This window comes from Canis lupus, chromosome 1 (genome assembly GCF_048164855.1).
Source record: "Canis lupus baileyi chromosome 1, mCanLup2.hap1, whole genome shotgun sequence".
In the NCBI taxonomy this organism is placed as follows: domain Eukaryota; kingdom Metazoa; phylum Chordata; class Mammalia; order Carnivora; family Canidae; genus Canis; species Canis lupus.
Genome location: NC_132838.1, coordinates 74,639,388 through 74,658,160, shown reverse-complemented (window position 1 = coordinate 74,658,160; position 18,773 = coordinate 74,639,388). Strand labels below are relative to the sequence as shown.

Here is an 18,773-nt window from a genome sequence, read left to right as displayed (position 1 = left end):
TTTACATATTTGTGTTTATTTTAATTCACATTTTTTAAAATTTTAGAGTACTCGAAGTCGACAAGGAGAAGAAAGAGATCCAGAAGTTGAACTGGAAGTAATTGAACTTATTTTCTGGTAGATAATATGAGAGAAGTCTACCTCTTAATGTTGTAGTTTTATGAACTGCGTTATAATTTATGGAAGCCCTTTTTAAGGTATTTCTTTAAAAATTGGACATTGCAAGGGATTTTATTTCCCTTGTACTTTTTTTGATAGAAAGATAATACAACTCTTTCAAATTCATTATTTCAAAGCTCTTCAGTATTCCTGTGAGGTAGGAAGAAAATGATTTTTTACAGATGATATGTCAAAACTTGGCAAAACTCAAGAACTTGGACAGTATGAAAAGTACTGAATCTTTGTTGAGATCTGTAATTTTCTGATGCTGCTTAAAGAATCTTTTTATCAGTTCTATTTAAAATGCTAATTAAATTAGTTTTTGAGATAATAGTCTAACTTTTTAAGGAAAAGTCCATCCCATTGATACAGAGCTTTATGTTTCTATTTCAATAGAACAAACTTTTTATTTTCTGCAGCTCATTTTTCAGGCATTTAAAATACTGTTAGTGAAGGTGTTTGTAATATAGTAAGTTATTAGCTTTGAAATTTAGGACTTATAACACTATATTTTAAAATGAAATTCCTTTAAGAGACTTTGCATCTTTTAACTTCTAGTCCTTTCTTATTTTTTAGCACCAGCAGTGTTTAGCAGTATTCAGCAGGGTGAAATTCACTCGAGTGTTATTGACAGTGCTTATAGCCTTTACTAAGAAAGAGGTAAGAACATTTACTGTAATCTATTTCAGTGAACTTTTTGTGGAGGCAGGAGAGAAAGCAGGACATGGTGCTTTTTTTTTTTTTTTTAATTTATTCATGAGAGACACAGATAGAGGCAGAGACCTAGGCAGAGGGAGAAGCAGGCTCCATGCAGGGAGCCTGATGTGGGACTCAATCCCCAGACCTGGGATCATGCCCTGAGCCAAAGGCAGATGCTCAGTTGCTGAGCCACTGACAATGAATGGTGCATTATTCAAGTAGTTCTGAAACTTTTCCATTGAAACACCTCCAATCACACATATACGGTGTTTGGTATATTTCATATATAGTTTATATAATATATATATATATTTCATATATATTTTAGAGATATTAGATAATTTTCTCAAAAAGTCACAGGAATTTACATTCTACTCTAAACATATCCATATCTGTTGATATCTAAAATAGTGTTTTATATTACATATTAGTGGTACAATAATAGAAACTGCAATTGCTTGTGTATAGTCCTACTTTGTGAATTGAAAAGGAGAAAGCAAAAATCAGAATTTTAGGTAGACTTCTTTCATTCAGTTCAATAATTAACTGTTGGATTTGTGTAGAACCAAAAAAGCTCTAGATGGTGAATATTTTTTCTTCATGTGTATTTGCATTAAATCAATTATAGACTAATTTGTAGATAATTAGGAAGTGGTGAGTAGAGATCCAACCTTTTACAATTGATCTAACTTCTAAGTCTCTTTTTTCCTGCTTTTTAAATTTCACCTTAATGAATGGCATAGTAGAAACGTTGCAATTTTCCATTTGACTGCAACTCAGTTTTTTTCCTTTCTTTTTTTAAAATATAAGACAAAGAATAAGCCAAAGATGTTTCCTATTATTTTTAAATGGCTCCTACCAGAACAGAAATGGGGAAAAAAAACATTTCTATCCTAACAGGATCTGAGCATCCTGTAATAAGTGAATAGTTTGTGAAAACCGATGTCATTATAACATTTAATTTCATTATTGTTTATAGGATTTTCCTATTTAATGTATATCTTTCAGTGAAAGAATATGTAAGAATGTTTTTGGTGATTTATTTGCTAGACCAGTGCTGTTGCAGAAGCTCAAAAATTGATGGTTCAAGCAGCAGATCTTCTTTCTGCCATTCACAATTCATTGCATCATGGCATCCAGGCTCAGAATGATACTACAAAAGGAGGTAATTGTTTTACTCTTCCTTTTTTTCCTTACCCATCTAGAATGTATAGAGTTTGGTTTATTCTAAAATTTCTTTTAAGTCCATCTGTTTGGACCTCGGAATGTTTAAGTCCATAGACTTTTATATAAAGTGTTTATGCTTTCCTTTAAAATTTATTATAGACCAGAAATTGGACTATAAAACTTGACTATCTTCTGTTTATTATGGTTTGGGCTGTGAATATTTAATATCTGATGATCATTCTGTAATGTAAGCAATACATTCTTTTTTTTAAATCACCTCTTCCTTTACTCCATTGAGACATCATCTCTTCAGTTACATAGTATTTCCTGAATAGTTGGCCTATACCCTCTGTGGTCTCCTTGCACTCATACATACCTCTGTATAACATTTTTTTAGTACATCATATTATGATTGTTTACCTGTTTGTCCTTTCATGACAATATTTCAGGTCAGGAACTGTCCTATTTGTGTTTCTCTACAGAGTTGGCACATTGGTGGTAGATTGTATTTATGAAATATTTCTTAAAATGAAAGAATAATGTACCTTTGTTGTATAAGTTGCAGCGGAGTTAACATTTTAGATAATATATAGCAATTTTGATTCTTAAAATTCATTATAAAGAGATATTTATATTTTAAATTGTACACTTCTAGTAAGATATACGTTAATTATATCTCAGAGTTGTGATTAAAAGAGGATGGAGCAATATTTTCAGAATTTGACTGGAAGAATGGTTTTTAATCTTGAATCCTAGTTCGAAACTGTCATTTAATTGTGAAGAAAAATAATACTAGGATTTAAAGTCTCAAAATTAATCTCCCAGAAGTTTTTGAAGGTATTACTGGTATATGTGTTCCATTAAAACAAGGGACTAAGGGGATTCCGGGAAAGGTGGCAGAGTAGAAGGATCCTAGGCTTACCTTATTTTAGAGATACACTTTATAACACCCGTATCAGTGTAAATAACCCAGAAAACAACCTGAAGACTGGCAGAAAAGACTCTCCACAGCTAAATATAGAGAAGAAGCCACATGGAAGAGGGTAGGAGGGGCAAAGACACGGTCAGAAACTGAACCTGACTCCCAGAGCTATCTCCAGGAGTGAGGAACACTGAAGGTAGCAGAGAGGGAAGAGGAGTGGACCCCACATGGAGGCATGAGGGACCTACACTGGAAAGATGAATTGCCATAATATTTGGCTTTGAAATCCAGAAGGGCTCAACTTCTTGCATTTTTAAAATCAGTGGTGCTTAAGGCCTGAAACTTTAAAAGCCATCAGGCTCAGCTCTAAGGTAGAGGGCAATAGGAAACTGAGTCTTTGCCTTTCAAGAGACCGCATGACAATCCCACTGAGATAAAGCATAGAAGCAGCAGTTTGAGAATTTATTTGGGTAAGGGGATGGTTTCTAATCTTGAAATGAAATTTATTTTCTGGGCTTGGAAGTGTGCTGCAGGGACAGGAATCCTTAGGAGATTTCTCTAAGAACAGAAGAACAGATGGGTGCCATTTCCCTTTCCACCTACCCAGCCGAGAAGCACACCAATGGGAACCAGTGGTGCACTCTCCACCTAACTTGTTAAGAGCACATCCCACCCTCATGCTCTTCAGACCCCTCCAACACACCCCTTACAGTTTTCCCAAAGCTACTACATCACCACATCAGACTGGCACAAACGTTGCTAACACTGCATGCTGTTCCTTGCATTCACTTGCATACCCACCCCCATCTAATACATCCTCAATTGAAGTTCATTTAAAGTGGCAACACAAGCATGGCAGTGTACAAGCATCCCCAACGGGGTTTAGCACCCCTCAGAGTGACTCCTGCCCTGGGGAGAAGGCAAGAAATCACACACATTGATCCAACTGTAGCCCCACAGTGGGTTGGGGACATACATAGCATCTGAAAGCAGGCCCCAACCCACCAACAAGATGCTAAGGGGATGACACAGGTAAAGTGGTCTGAGTACTATGTGACCACAGCTCTGGCAAATGCCTAGTCTGACCCAAATCAAGCCCAAGGCAGCAGACTGGCCCATAAATAACACAGGGACCAAACCCTGCCCACAGCAGACAGAGAGAGCCAATTTAGACGATTGAAGGTAAACATGGCGCAGTCACAACAGTAGGGCGCACACAACACACATAGTAGACCCTGAAGCACCAGGTTCTGGTGAACAGAGGACATTGTACTGCAGGGCACCACAGGGCCTCTTCATAAGGCCACTACTTCTTTTTTTTTTTTTTTTTTTTTTTTTAGTATTTATTTATTTTGGTGAGAGGGTAGAGGGAGAGAGAGTCTTAAGCAGACTCTGCACTGAGATGGAGCCTGACACAGGCCTTCACAGATCGAGCGCTGTCGGGCTCCATCTCATGTCCCCAAGATCACGACCTAGACGAAACCAAGAATTGGACACCCAACTGACTGCCACACAGGTATTTCTCATAAGGCCACTACTTTCCAGAGTAGGAGACAGCTGACTTTTCTAACACATAGAAACAGACACAAAGGTTAGACAAAATGAAGAGATGGATGAATATGTCCTAAATGAAAGAAATGGATGGAATCACAGCAAGAGACCTAAGTGAAACAGATATGTAATATGCCTGATAGGAAATTCAAAGTGATGATCATAAAGATAGTCACTGGACTTGAGAAAAGAGTGGTATATCTCAGCGAAATCCTCAACAAAGAGATGTAATACAGAAAAGAAGCCATCAGAGATAAAGAGCTCAGTAACTGAAATTAAAAATACGCTAGAGGGAATGAATAGTAGACTAGAGGAAGCAAGAGAACAGATTAATGACCTGGAGGTCAGAATAATGGAAGGCATCAAGCCAAACAGAGAAAGAAAAAAGAATAATGAAAAATGAGAATAGATTAAGGGAATTTAGCAATATTCTCAGGTATAACAATATTCACATTATAGGGATCCTAGAAGAAGAGAGCAAAAAGGGGGAAGAAAATTATTGAAGAAATAGTGTGGAAAACTTCCTGAATCTAGGGAAGGAAGCAAATCCAGACCCACGAAACACAAAATTTCCCCAACAAAATCAACCCAAGGAAATATTCACCAAAGACATATCCTAATTAAAATGACAAAAAGTAGGGATAAAGAGAATTTATGAAGCAGCAAGACAAAAGACAGTTATATACCATGGAAATCCGATAAGGCTGTCAGCTGATTTTTCAGCAGAAACATTGCAGGCCAAAGGGAGTGGCATGATATATTCAAAGTGCTAACAGAAAACAAAAACCTGCAACTGAGTCTGTCCCACAAGGCTACCATTCAGAATTGAAGGAGAGATGAAGAGTTTTGTAGACAAAAGTTAAATGAATTCCTCACCACTAAGCCAGCTTTATAAGAAATATTTAAAAAAAATTTTTTTATTGGAGTTCAATTTGCCAACATAAAGCATAACATAAAGTGGGGTGCTTATCCCACCAAGTGCTCCCCTCAGCGCCCATCACCCAGCCACCCCTATTCCCCCGCCCACCTCCCCTTCCACTATCCCTTGTTCATTTCCCAGAGTTAGGTGTCTCTCATGTTCTGTCACCCTCACTGATATTTTCACTCATTTTCTCTCCTTTCCCTTTATTCTTTTTCACTAATTTTTATATTCCCCAAAAGAATGAGACCATATAATGTTTGTCCTTTTCTGATTGACTTATTTCACTCAGCATAATACCCTCCAGGTCCCTTCACATAGAAGCAAATGGTGGGTATTTGTCATTTCTAATGGCTGAGTAATATTCCATTGTATACATATACCACATCTTCTTTATCCATTCATCATTTGATGGACCGAGGCTCCTTCCATCATTTGGCTCTTGTGGACATTGCTGCTATAAACATTAGGGTGCAGGTGTTCCGGCGTTTCACTGCATCTGTATCTTTGGGGTAAATCCCCAGCAGTGCAATTGCTGGGTCGTAGGGCACGTCTATTTTTACCTCTTTGAGGAACCTCCACACAGTTCTTCAGAGTGGCTGCACCAGTTCACATTCCCACCAACAGTGTAAGAGACTTCCCTTTTCTCCGCATCCTCTCCAACATTTGTGGTTTCCTGCCTTGTTAATTTGCCCCATTCTCACTGGTGTGAGGTGGTATCTCATTGTGGCTTTGATTTGTATTTCCCTGATGGCAAGTGATGCAGAGCATTTTCTCAAGTGCATGTTGGCCATGTCTATGTCTTCCTCTGTGAGATTTCTGTTCATGTCTTTTGCCCATTTCATGATTGGATTGTTTGTTTCTTTGCTGTTGAGTTTTATAGATCTTGGCTACTAGCCCTTTATCTGATAACGTCATTTGCAAATATCTTCTCCCATTCTGTAGGTTGTCTTTTAGTTTTGTTGATTGTTTCTTTTGCTGTGCAGTAGCTTCTTTCTTGATGAAGTCTCAATTCATTTTTGCTTTTGTTTCTCTTGCCTTCATGGATGTATTTTGCAAGAAGTTGCTGTGGCCAAGTTCAGAAAGGGTGTGGCCTGTGTTCTTCTCTAGGATTTTGATGGAATCTTGTCTCACATTTAGATCTTTCATCCATTATGAATTTATCTTTGTGTATGGTGTAAGAGAATGGTCTAGTTTCATTCTTCTGCACGTGGATGTCCAGTTTTTCCAGCACTGTTTATTGAAGAGACTGTCCTTTTTCCAGTGGATAGTCTTTCCTGCTTTGTCAAGTATTAGTTGACCATAGAATTGAGGGTCCACTTCTGGATTCTCTATTCTGTTCCATTGATCTCTGTGTCTGTTTTTGTGCCAGTACCACACTGTCTTGATGACCACAGCTTTGTAGTACAACCTGAAATCTGGCATTGTGATGCCTCCAGCTGTGGTTTTCTTTTTTAATACTCCCCTGGCTGTTCAAGGTCTTTTCTGATACCACACAAATTTTAAGATGATTTGTTCCAACTCTCTGAAGAAATCCATAGTATTTTGATAGGGATTGCATTAAATGTGTACATTGCCCTGGGTAACATTGACATTTTCACAATATTAATTCTTCCAGTCCATGAGCATGAAATATTTTTCCATCTTTTGTGTCTTCCTCAATTTCTTTCAGAACACTTCTGTAGTTTTTGGGGTATAGATCTTTTACCTCTTTGGTTAGGTGTATTCCTAGGTATCTTATGCTTTTGGGTGCAATTGTAAATGGGATTGACTCCTTAATTTCTTTCTTCAGTCTCATTGTTAGTGTCTAGAAATGCCACTTGTTTCTGGGCATTGATTTTGTATCCTGCCACACTCTTAAATTGCTGTATGAGTTCTAGCAATCTTGGGGTGGAGGCTTTTGGGTTTTGTATGTACAGTGTCATATTATCTGCAAAGAGGGAGAGTTTGACTTCTTCTTTGCCAATTTGAATGCCTTTTATTTCTTTTTGTTGCCTGATTGCTGAGGCTAGGACTTCTAATACTATGTTGAATAGCAGTGGTAATACTATGTTGAATAGCAGTGGTGAGAGTGGACATCCCTCTCGTGTTCCTTATCTTAGAGGAAAGGCTCCCAGTGTTTCCCCATTGAGAATGATATCTGCTGTGGGCTTTTCGTAGATGGCTTTTAAGATGTTGAGGAATGTTCCCTCTATCCCTACACTCTGAAGAGTTTTGATCAGGAATGGATGCTGTATTTTGTCAAATGCTTTCACTGCATCTATTGAGAGTATCAATAGGTCCTTATTTTTTTCTCTTGCTGATATGATCAGTCACATTGATTGCTTTATTAGTGTCGAATCAGCCTTGCATCCTGGGGATAAATCCCACTTGGTCATGGTGAATAATCTTCTTAATGTACTGTTGGATCCTATTGGCTAGTATCTTGTTGAGAATTTTTGCATCCATGTTCATCAGGGATATTGGTCTATAATTCTCCTTTTTGGTGGGGTCTTTGTCTGGTTTTGGAATTAAGGTGATGCTGGCCTCATAGAACGAGTTTGGAAGTACTCCATCTCTATCTGAACAGCTTTAGTAGAATAGGTATGGTTTCTTCGTTAAATGTTTGATATAATTCCCCTGGGAAGCCATCTGGCCCTGGACTTTTGTGTCTTGGGAGGTTTTTGATGACTGCTTCAATTTCCTCCCTGGTTATCGGCGTGTTCAGGTTTTCTATTTCTTCTTCCAGTTTTGGTAGTTTGTGGTTTTCCAGAAATACGTCCATTTCTTCTAGATTGCCTAATTTATTGGTGTATAGCTGCTCATAATACGTTTTTAAAATCGTTTGTGTTTCTTTGGTACTGGTTGTGATCTCTCCTTTCTCATTCATGATTGTCTTAATTTGAGTCTTTTCTCTCTTCTTTTTAATAAGGCTGGCTATTGGTTTATCTATCTTATTCTTTCAAAGAACCAACTCCTGGTTTTATTGATCTGTTCTACAGTTCTTCTGGTCTCTATTTCATTGAGTTCTGCTCGAATCTTTATTAATTCTCTTCTTCTGCTGGGTGTAGGATCTATTTGCTGTTATTTCTCCAGCTCCTTTAGGTGCAAGGTTAGCTTTTGTATTTGAGTTCTTTCCAGTTTTTGGATGGATGCTTGTATTGTGATGTATTTCTCCCTCAGGACTGCTTTTGCTGCATCCCAAAGATTTTGAACGGTTGTATCTTCCTTCTCATTAGTTTCCATAAATCTTTTAATTCTTCTCTAATTTCCTGGTTGACTCTTTCATTTTTTAGAAGGATGGTCCTTAACCTCCACGTGTTTGTAATCCTTCCAAACTTCTTCTTGTGATTGAGTTCTAGTTTCAAAGCATTATGGTCTGAAAATATGCAGGGTCTGATCCCAATCTTTTGGTATCGGTTAAGACCTGATTTGTGACCCAGTATGTGGTCCATTCTGGAGAAAGTTCCATGTGCACTTGAGAAGAATGTGTATTCAGTTGCGTTTGGATATAAAGTTCTGTAAATATCTGAAATCCATCTGGTCCAGTGTATCATTTCAAGCTCTTGTTTCTTTGAAGATGTTGTGCTTAGAATACCTGTTGATTGTATTCACTGTGTTCAAGTCACCAACTATAAGTGTATTATTATCTAAGTATTGTCCTAACTTTGGTTATTAATTGATATACTTGGCAGCTCCCACATTAGGGGCATAAATATTCATGATCCTTTGGTCCTCTTGTTGGATAGATCCTTTAAGTGTGATATAGTGTCCTTCTTCATCTCTTACTACAGTTTTTAGGATAAACTTTAATTTATCTGATATAAGGATGGCTACCCCTGCTTTCTTTTGAGGACCATTTGAATGGTAAATGGTCCTCCAACCTTTTGTTTTCAGGCTGTAAGAGTCCTTACTTCTAAAACAAGTCTCTTGTAGGCAGAAAATAGATGGGTCTTGCTTTTTTATCCAGTCTGAAACCCTGCACCTTTTGATGGGGTCATTCAACCCATTCACATTCAGAGTTACTATTTAAAGATATGAATTTAGTGTCATCATGATACCTCTTCAGTCCCTGTTTTTGTGGATTGTTTCCTTAGACTTCCTCTTTCTTTTACAGAGTCCCCCTTAATATTTCTTGCAGAGCTGTTTTGGTGGTCACATATTCTTTCAGATTCTGCCTATCTTGGAAGCTCTTTATCTCTCCTTCTATTCTGAATGAAAGCCTTGCTGGATAGAGTATTCTTGGCTGCCTGTTCTTCTCATTTAGGACCCTGAATATATCTTGCCAGCCCCTTCTGGCATGCCAGGTCTCTGGAGAGGTCTGCTGTTAACCTAATACATCTCCCCATAAAGGTTAGGGATCTCTTGTCTCTTGCTGCTTTAAGGATCCTCTCTTTATCTTTGGAATTTGCAAGCTTCACTATTAAATGTCGAGGTGTGGAACGGTTTTTATTGATTTGGGGGGGGGGTGTCTCTCTATCTCCTGGATCTGAATGCCTGTTTCCCTCCCCAAGTTAGGGAAGTTCTCAGCTATGATTTCTTCAAATACACTTTCTGGTCCTCTGTCTCTTTCGACGTCCTTGGAACCCCAATTAAATGTAGATTTTTCCTCTAAGGTTGTCATTTATATTTCCCTTAACCTATCTTCGTGATCTTTTAATTGTTTTTATTGTTTTTCCTCAGCTTCCTTCCTTGCCATCAACTTGTCTTCTATGTCATTCACTCATTATTCTACCTTATTTAACCATCATTAGGATCTCCAGTTTGGATTGCATCTCATTTAATTGATTTTTAATTTTGGCCTGATTAGATCTAAATTCTGTAGTCATGAAGTCTCTTGAATCCTTTACGCTTTTTTCTAGAGCCACCAGTAGCTTTATAATTGTGCTTCTGAATTGGCATTCTGACATTGAATTGTAATCCAAATTTTGTAACTCTGTGGGAGAGAGTACTGTTTCAGATTCTTTGTTTTGTGGTGAGTTTTTCCTTCTAGTCATTTTGCTCAGTGCAGAGTGGCCAAAAACAAGTTGTACTGGAATAAAGGAAAAAAAGAGAGAAAAAAGGGGGGGGGGGGCGGGGAAACAAACAGTAAACAAAAAACAAGGGGGACTATCCTCTGATTCTATATACTGTAAATCCCTCGACTTCCCCTCGAAGTTTCCAGTGCTGCTTGGTCAATAACTTGCTTTTCCCTTGTCCTTCTATCTGGTCTTCCGAGGGAGGGGCCTGCTGTGCTGATTCTCAGGTGTGTGCACCTGGGGTTGCTGTCCAGCCCCTTGCCAGGTGCATGGCTCAGTGGGAGCTATTTATCCTGTGAGGCCCCTGCTCAGTCCCAGGTACAAGGTGACACCAGGAGGAACAACAACAGTGGCAGCAGCCAGCTCTCCAGCTCTGGAGTCCGCTCCCGCAGTAACTACCGCTGCTCCAGTCCGCAGGGGCCTGGATGCCCCGGGGACGGGGGGCGCCAATCTGCACCAACCGGCGGCAGGAGTGTCCTTGCTGCCCGGTGGCCTCCTGGCCTCTGCCTGCCCCAGGGGGGGGAACGCCAGATCTTGGGCTGTGTCCCCCAGCGCCCTGGGCTCCGGGGCTTGCACCGCTGAAATCGCGCTCCCGGGGCCGCGCAGCCCTCTCCCCATGGAGCTGCTGCCTGAGCTGGGGCACTCTCCCGCCCTTTAGGGAGCTCGGCCTGCAGTGTGTGGCACGCTCTCCCCCGGGGCGCAGTTCCTCTCTTAGTGCCCCTGGGAGCCTGAGGATATCCCTGCCCCTCCTGGGATCCTGCCCGAGTTCCGTCCGGGAATATTGTTAAAGTTTCTGCTTCTCCGCGACTTGGCTTTTCTGTCCTGGGGGCACTCACCTCCCGGCCTTAGCCTGGCACGGGCTAAGCATCCCCCTTGGATGCTTTTTTATTTCTTTTTTTCTGTCTTCCTACCTTGATAGAAGCACGAACTCTTCTCACTGTAGCATTCCTGCTGTACTCTCTTTAAATCTCAGGCTGAATTCGTAAATTTTCAGGATGATTTGAAAGTTATCTAAGTAAGTTGGTGGGGCCAGGTGACTTGGGGACCCTACTCTTCCGCCAGCTCGCCCCGCCTCTCGATTGCTCTATAAGAAATCTTAAGAGGGAGTCTCTGGGTAGAAAGGCAAAGACCCATAAGCAGGAGTAAGAAAAGTAGGAAGCATAAGAGTTGTAAAATAAGTATATCTTTAGAAATGATCAAGGGATTCACCAAAAAAGGATGTAAAGTAGGACACTACATACCTAAAATGTGGGAATAGGAGTGAAAATTTAGTGCTTTTAGAATGGCTTCAAATTTAAGTAGCCATCAAATTAATATAGATTGCTACATACATAGGTTGCTATATGTAAATCTAAGGTTAACCATAAACCAAAAACCAGTGATAGATACACAAAAAATAAAGAGAAAAGTATCCAAATATATCAAACTATTCTAAGAAATAATAGAGAAAAGAACACTTCACTAAGGAAAACAAACTATGAAAGAAGGGAGCAAGAGAATAGAGAACTATAAAATCAACCATAAAGCAAGTAACAATGACAATAAGTACATACCTATCAAAAGTTACTTGGAATGTAAATGGACTACACAGACCATTCAAAAGATATAGGATGATAGAATGGATAAAAACCAAGATCCATGTGCATACTGCCTACAAGAGACTCATTTCAGATCTAAAGACACATGCAGATTGAAAGTGAAGGGATGGAAAAACACTTATGAAGCAAATAGAAGAGAAAATGATGCCAGTGTATAGCAATACTTAAATGGAACCAAATAGACTTTAAAAAAAGAGACTATAACAAGAGACAAAGAAGGATACTACAGAATCATAAAGGGAACAATTGAACAAGAATAAAATAATTTTATTTATTTATGCACCCAAAATGGGAGCACCCAAAAACATGAAGCAGCTATTAACAAACCTGAAGTAATCAATAGAAAAACAATAATAGTACGGGACTTTTAACGCTTCACTTACATCAATGGATAGATAATCCAAATAGGAAATGAATAAGGAAACAGTGGCTTTGAATTGACAATTTGGACTACATGGATCTAACAGATATATTTGGAACATTCCACTGCAAATGAGCAGAATGCACATTCTTTTCCTATTTATTTATTTACTTTTATAATTTATTTGAAAGAAAGCAAGAGAGTGATTAAGCAGGGAGGAGGGGCAGAGGGAGAGGGATGAGCAGGCTCCTGGGCTGAGCAGGGAGCCTGACATGGGGCTTGCTCCCCGGACCTTGAGATCATGACCTGAGCCAAAGGGTGACATTTAACCAACTGTGCCACCTAGGTGCCTCATATGAGCCAGACTCATCAAAAAAGGAGAAAGGACTCAAACAAAATCAAATGAAAGGGAGAAATAGTGCCACAGAAATAAAAAAGGATTATAAGCAAGTGTTATGTAAAATTACATGCCACGAGATTGGAAAAATCTAGAAGAAATGAATACATTCCTAGAAACATACAAACTATCAAAACTATCAAAAATATCTGAACAGAATAATTACCAGCAACAAAACTGAATCAGTCATCAAAAAGTTCCCAACAAAGAAAAATCTACGACCAGATGCCTTCATTGTTGGATTCTACCAAATATTTAAAGAAGCGTTAATACCTATTCTTCTCAAACTGTTTTAAAAAAACAGAAGAGGGGGATCCCTGGGTGGCGCAGCGGTTTAGCGCCTGCCTTTGGCCCAGGGCGCAATCCTGGAGACCCGGGATCGAATCCCACGTCGGGCTCCCGGTGCATGGAGCCTGCTTCTCCCTCTGCCTGTGTCTCTGCCTCTCTCTCTCTCTCTCTCTCTCTGTGTGACTATCATAAATAAATGAAAAAAAAATTAAAAAAAAAAAAAAAACAGAAGAGGAAGGAAAACTTCTGAATTCATTCTATGAGGTAAACGTTATCCTGATACCAAAACCAGATAAACACACTACAAGAAAAAAAAAAGAGAGAGAATTACAGGCCAATCTCTCTGATGAACATAGATGCAGAAATCTTCAACAAAGTTATAGCAAAGTGCCTTCAACAATATGTAAAAAGACAAAAATACTTTCACCATGATCAAATGGAGTTTATTCCTATAATGAAAGGGTGGTTCAGGTTCCCAAATCAGTTAATATGATATATCATATAAACAAGAGAAGAGATAAAAACTATAACATCATTTCAAAAGATGCAGAAAAAACATTTGACAAAGTACAACATCCATTCATGATAAAAACTCAAAAAAGGTTTAGGGAGAACTTATCTGAATATAATGATACATAGATCAGTGGAACAGAAAAGGGAGCCCAGAAATAAACTCACAATTATGTGGTGAATTAATCTTTGACAAAGTAGGCAAGAATATGCAATGGGAAAAAGTCTCTTCAACAAATGGTATTGGGAAAAGTAGATAGCTACATGTAAAAGAATGATACCGGACCACTTTCTTACATCATACACAAAAATAAGCTCAACATGGATTAATGATTTTACTGTGAGACCTGAAACTATAAAAAGTCTTAGAAGAGAGTACAGGCAGTATTTTCTTGACATCAGCTGTAGCAACATTTTTTTGGATAGGTCTCCAGAGGCAAGGGAAACAAAAGCAAAAATAAACTATTGGCACTACATAAAATTAAAAAATTCTGCACAGCAAGGGAAATAATTAACAACTTTCTGAATGGGAGAAGATATTTGCAAATGACATTATCTGATAAGGAGTTAGTATCCCAAATATATAAAGAACATATACAGCTCAACACTTAAAAAAATAATCCAATTAAAATTGGGCAGAAGACATGGACATTTCTCCAAAGAAGACATCCAGATGGCCGACACTTGGAAAGATGCTCAGCATCACTCATCATTAGGGAAATACAAATCAAAACCACAATGATATGCCACCTCACACCTGTCAGAATGGCTAAAATCAAAAACACATGAAACAACAACAAATGTTGGTGAGGATGTAGAGAAAAAGGAACTCGTACATAATGAGCAGGAGTACAAACTGGTGCAGCCACTGTGGAAAGCAGTATGGCTGTTCCTCAAAAAATTAAAAATACAGTTACCATATAATGTAGTAATTACACTACTAGGTATTTACCTAAAGAAAAGAAAAACACTAATTTTTTTTTTTTTAAGATTTTATTTATTTATTCATGAGAGACACAGAGGCAGGGACATAGGCAGAAGGAGATGCAGGCTTCATGCAGGGAGCCTGATGTGGGACTTGATCCCAGGATTCCAGGATCACGCCCTGGAAGAATCATGCCAAAGGCAGATTCTTAACCTCTGACACCCAGGCGTCCCGAAAACACTAATTCAAAAAGATATATTCACACCTGTGTTTATTGTGGTATTATTTACAGTAGCCAAACTATGGAAGCAGCCTGTGTCCATTGAGAGATGAAATGGATAAAGAGGTTTTTTATACACACGCATGTATTCACACACTGGAATATTACATTGCCATAAAAAAGGAATAGGCCCTTCCCATTTGCAGGAACATGGATCTAGAGGGTATAAGCTAAGTGAAGTCAGTCAGTCAAGGTAGACATATACCATAGGATTTAACTAAAATGTGGAATTTTTTAAAAGATTTTATTTATTTGAGAGAGAGCAACCAGCAAGAGGAACAGAGGGAGACTCTGCTGAGCACAGAGCCCAACATGGGGCTCAGTCTCATCACCCTAAGATCATCATGACTTGAGTTGAAATCAAGAGTTGGACACTTAACCAACTAAGCCACCCAGGCACCCCTCAGAGGTGGAATTTAAGAAACAAATGAACAAAGGAAAAAAAGAGACAAATAAAAATCAGGCTTATAAATATAGAAGAAAAACCTATGGTTACTAGGGAGGAGGTGGGGCAGGAGGAATGGGTGAAATAGGTGAAAGGGATAAAGAATACACTTATTGTGATTAGCGCTGATTAGTGCATCACATTTTTGAATCACTATATTGTGCATCTGAAATTAATACAACACTATGTTAATTTTACTGGAATTAAAAATAGTAAAGAAAAAGAAAAGCAATGGATTTGGGGAATGAGCATCCAGCATGAGAGCATAATGAATATCTCCAGGGTGATTATCCAGTGAAATCACCAGATAGTAACTCAGCACTACATCAAGTACAAATCCAGCTTGGAAAAAGTCACACGGCTCTAGGGGAGATGTCTCAAACTAGATACAAAACTTGCTGTCACCAGTAAAATGAATGCAATAGCTATTGTGTTTGATATAGTAAAAAGTTTAGAGAATGGGCAAAGGATTTGGGGTTGAAGACCGTGATTAACTTCAGAATAAATCTAAGTTATTTCCAGATTTGCAAAGTTTTCCATAGCCCAGATAAGAATATCATTTACATAATGGTGCACATGCCTGAATATTAATCATAATAAAATTATGATTTAACTGCAGTAGAGACAAGGGGACAGAAGTGTCTATGTACATATAATTCATACATACTTATCGTATACATATATTGAGAGGCCTATTGTGGATGTACTTGTGACAGAAACTTGAGTTTACTTTTTTTAATTGAGATATAGTTGTCGTGTAACAGTTCCAGTGGTATATCATAATGATTTCATATTCATATTACTCTTAATTAAAACACTTTTCTTCTTAAAAATCCGTACACACACAGTCCACATGTGTCATGTGTGGGTATAATCCAGAAGACTTCTGGTTTTTAGGTGGGAAACCGGTTTTGCTGCTTCTCCTCTCTACAACCAAATGAAAACTATAAAGAACACGAAAAACAGAATCCTCCCAACTTGCTAAAAAATAGGAAACCCTTATAATCTAGAAGAAAATAGAATGACTAAAAAATAATGACAATAAAATAAAAAGTGCTGGCAAACACAGTAGGAGCCTCCCAGATGAAGGAGAACATTAAGAATGGATTCCAAGATTTTTTGGGTGTAAACATTAGAGCAGACCAGTAAAGCACATGTTTTCCAAAGTAGTAAGTGTAATCTGAAGGACAAAATCAGGGATTCTTTTGGAATAATAGGTAAGAGTGGGGTATTGAAATCAGTCGTGGGAACCTGTCTGATTAGGGCTGCAACAGAGACCATGCAAATGTGCTAAAGATGTTACTCCTGCAAGATAGAGAGGATGCTAATTAACAGTCTATCAACTGGTAATCTTTGTTCAGTAAAGGAGATAGAAAAGTAGGTAACCTCTTTTGCTTGCTCACACAGGCACATCATATGGGGCTTAACTGCAAGTCAGTGAGCCTTCCTGTTAGTCTAGAATACTATTCTAACACCTCAGGCAAATTGACTTAGGAAGCATTCACTCAATATAATATTTAAAAAGCAACTGCACAGTATTTATACACAGATATTCTAGAAAATTAGTGAGCAAACAAAAACAAAAGGCAGATGAAAAACACCAGAGACATTTTTTCTGCACAATTTCAAAGAATATATTTTTTAAAAATTAAGGAACTTCTATAAAACGACCACAAGCGGAAATATTAAGAGTAAAGTAAGAAATAATAACAAAGTACCTGTGAGCAGGAAGGGTTTAGGTAAGGAAAAGAAAAAAAATCCTGAAACTGAACAGCTCGGGCGTCTGGGTGGCTCATTTGGTAAAAGTGTCTGCCTTTAGCTCTGTTCTTGATCCCGGGGTCCTGGAATGGAGCCCCACATCAGGCTCCCTGCTCAGTGGGGAGCCTCTGCCCTCTCCCTCTGCTGTTTCCCCTGCTGTGCACTTGCTTGCTCCCTGTCTCTGTCAAATAAATAAAATCTTTGGGGAAAAAAAAAAGTGAAACACCTCACTGAAAATAGTAAAAAGTATGCTACACAATGCTGAAAAGTTATAAAGGACATGGAGATCAGGACTGAGGAAAAAACTAGCAAAATGAAAGTGAATACAGATATCTGAAGTATTAGAAAATAATAGCCAAAGAGGATTCAATATACTCATAATTGGTATTACTTAAGAGGATAACCAAATAACAGAACAGGAAAAAAAATGTTTAACACTTCTAGAAAGAAGCAAACAATTAAATCTACAGGTTTAATTTGAAGGCTATAATGTGTCCAATGCAAAATTGATAAAGAAGTGTTAATTGTTAGGTATGTCCTAGTAAGTTTTACTTTAGATATAAAGCCACAATTACGTGTACATCCTGACTTCAGAGTCCTTCACGTCAGCATTGAACACATAAAGTAGAATGGTACCTAAAAGTTCTTGAGTAAAGAACTTTGTAATTCTTAAGTGATCTAAGAATTTTGTATCTCTTAAGTGACCAGTATTTTTACACTTGTAAGAACTCTGGAAATAATCTTTCTATGACTTTCCTGGCAAAAAAAAGATTGGAATAAAGAATGAAATTCATCTTACTGGGCACCTGGGTGGCTCAGCAGTTGAACGTCTGCCTTCAGCTAAGGGCGTGATCCCGTGGTCCCAGGATCGAGTCCCACATTGGGCACCCTGCATGGATTTTGCTTCTGTTTCTGACTCTCTTTTTCTGTGTGTCTCATGAATAAATACATAAAATCTTCTGGGGAAAAAGAAAGAAAATTCAGCTTCCCAAGGTATAACTGGAAAAGTTATGACGTAAAGAATGAGCAGTAAGCATTAAATCCATTTCATTGTAGAACTGTACCAAAAACAGCTATGGAAATTGATTTAACTAAATATAACTTAAGTATCTTGAACCTTCACAACATAAAAGTAACCATTTAACAAAAGTCAAGAGATAAAGGGGAGGAAGAAGACTTTTCATATTGCTTGTGTCCAAAGACCCTAGTTAAGAGGCAATAAATCTATCAGAAATATTAGATAAAAACATACAAAAGTAACTGATGATGATGGAGATAATTTAAATTTGATGGGTCAAGGGAGGTGAAAATCATTGATTTTATGGGTGAAGAAATTAATAGATACCTGAATGAACCTTGGAGATACTCAGAAACTTATAGCTATAAAATTAAGAAAACATATTAATTATCAGAAAGAAAATGTAACCAGAGTAAACTGTAGTGAAAGAAAAAGTCACAAGCATTGCAAAGGAGAAAACACGTATTCTCTGTGAAGTGGGGACAAAAGTACAATCTTCTTGTTGTTCTTCCCTTCGGCTCTTAAAAAAATTCAGTCCTGAAGCCATGAAGTTGGCCTGAGCAAGCTGGGCATCTTTACTAGAGCAGGATGTTGGAGCTTGACCCAGGAATAGAATGGTATCCACAAACGGAATAGAGGTGGCTTGACACAGTGTGTTGCAACCTTGTGGATAGGAAGGATGTTGTCATAACAGGACATTCCTCAGGGCCATTAAAGCCTGTGTGGGGTGAGTGTATGTCCATTTTTAGACTGGTAGTGGAATGGGGAGGGCATCTGCA

General features: G+C 38.3%; 1 protein-coding gene across 8 annotated transcripts in view; it reads left to right on the top strand.

Moving 5' to 3' along the window:
• NAA35 (N-alpha-acetyltransferase 35, NatC auxiliary subunit) overlaps positions 1-18,773 on the top strand; it is a 110,125-nt gene that overhangs the window by 43,308 nt on the left and 48,044 nt on the right. For all 8 annotated transcript variants that reach the window (XM_072835587.1, XM_072835568.1, XM_072835562.1 and 5 more), the window contains 3 exons: positions 47-97; positions 736-819; positions 1,909-2,023. In XM_072835587.1, the coding sequence (XP_072691688.1) occupies positions 47-97; positions 736-819; positions 1,909-2,023 (250 nt within the window). The remainder of the gene's footprint in view (positions 1-46; positions 98-735; positions 820-1,908; positions 2,024-18,773) is intronic.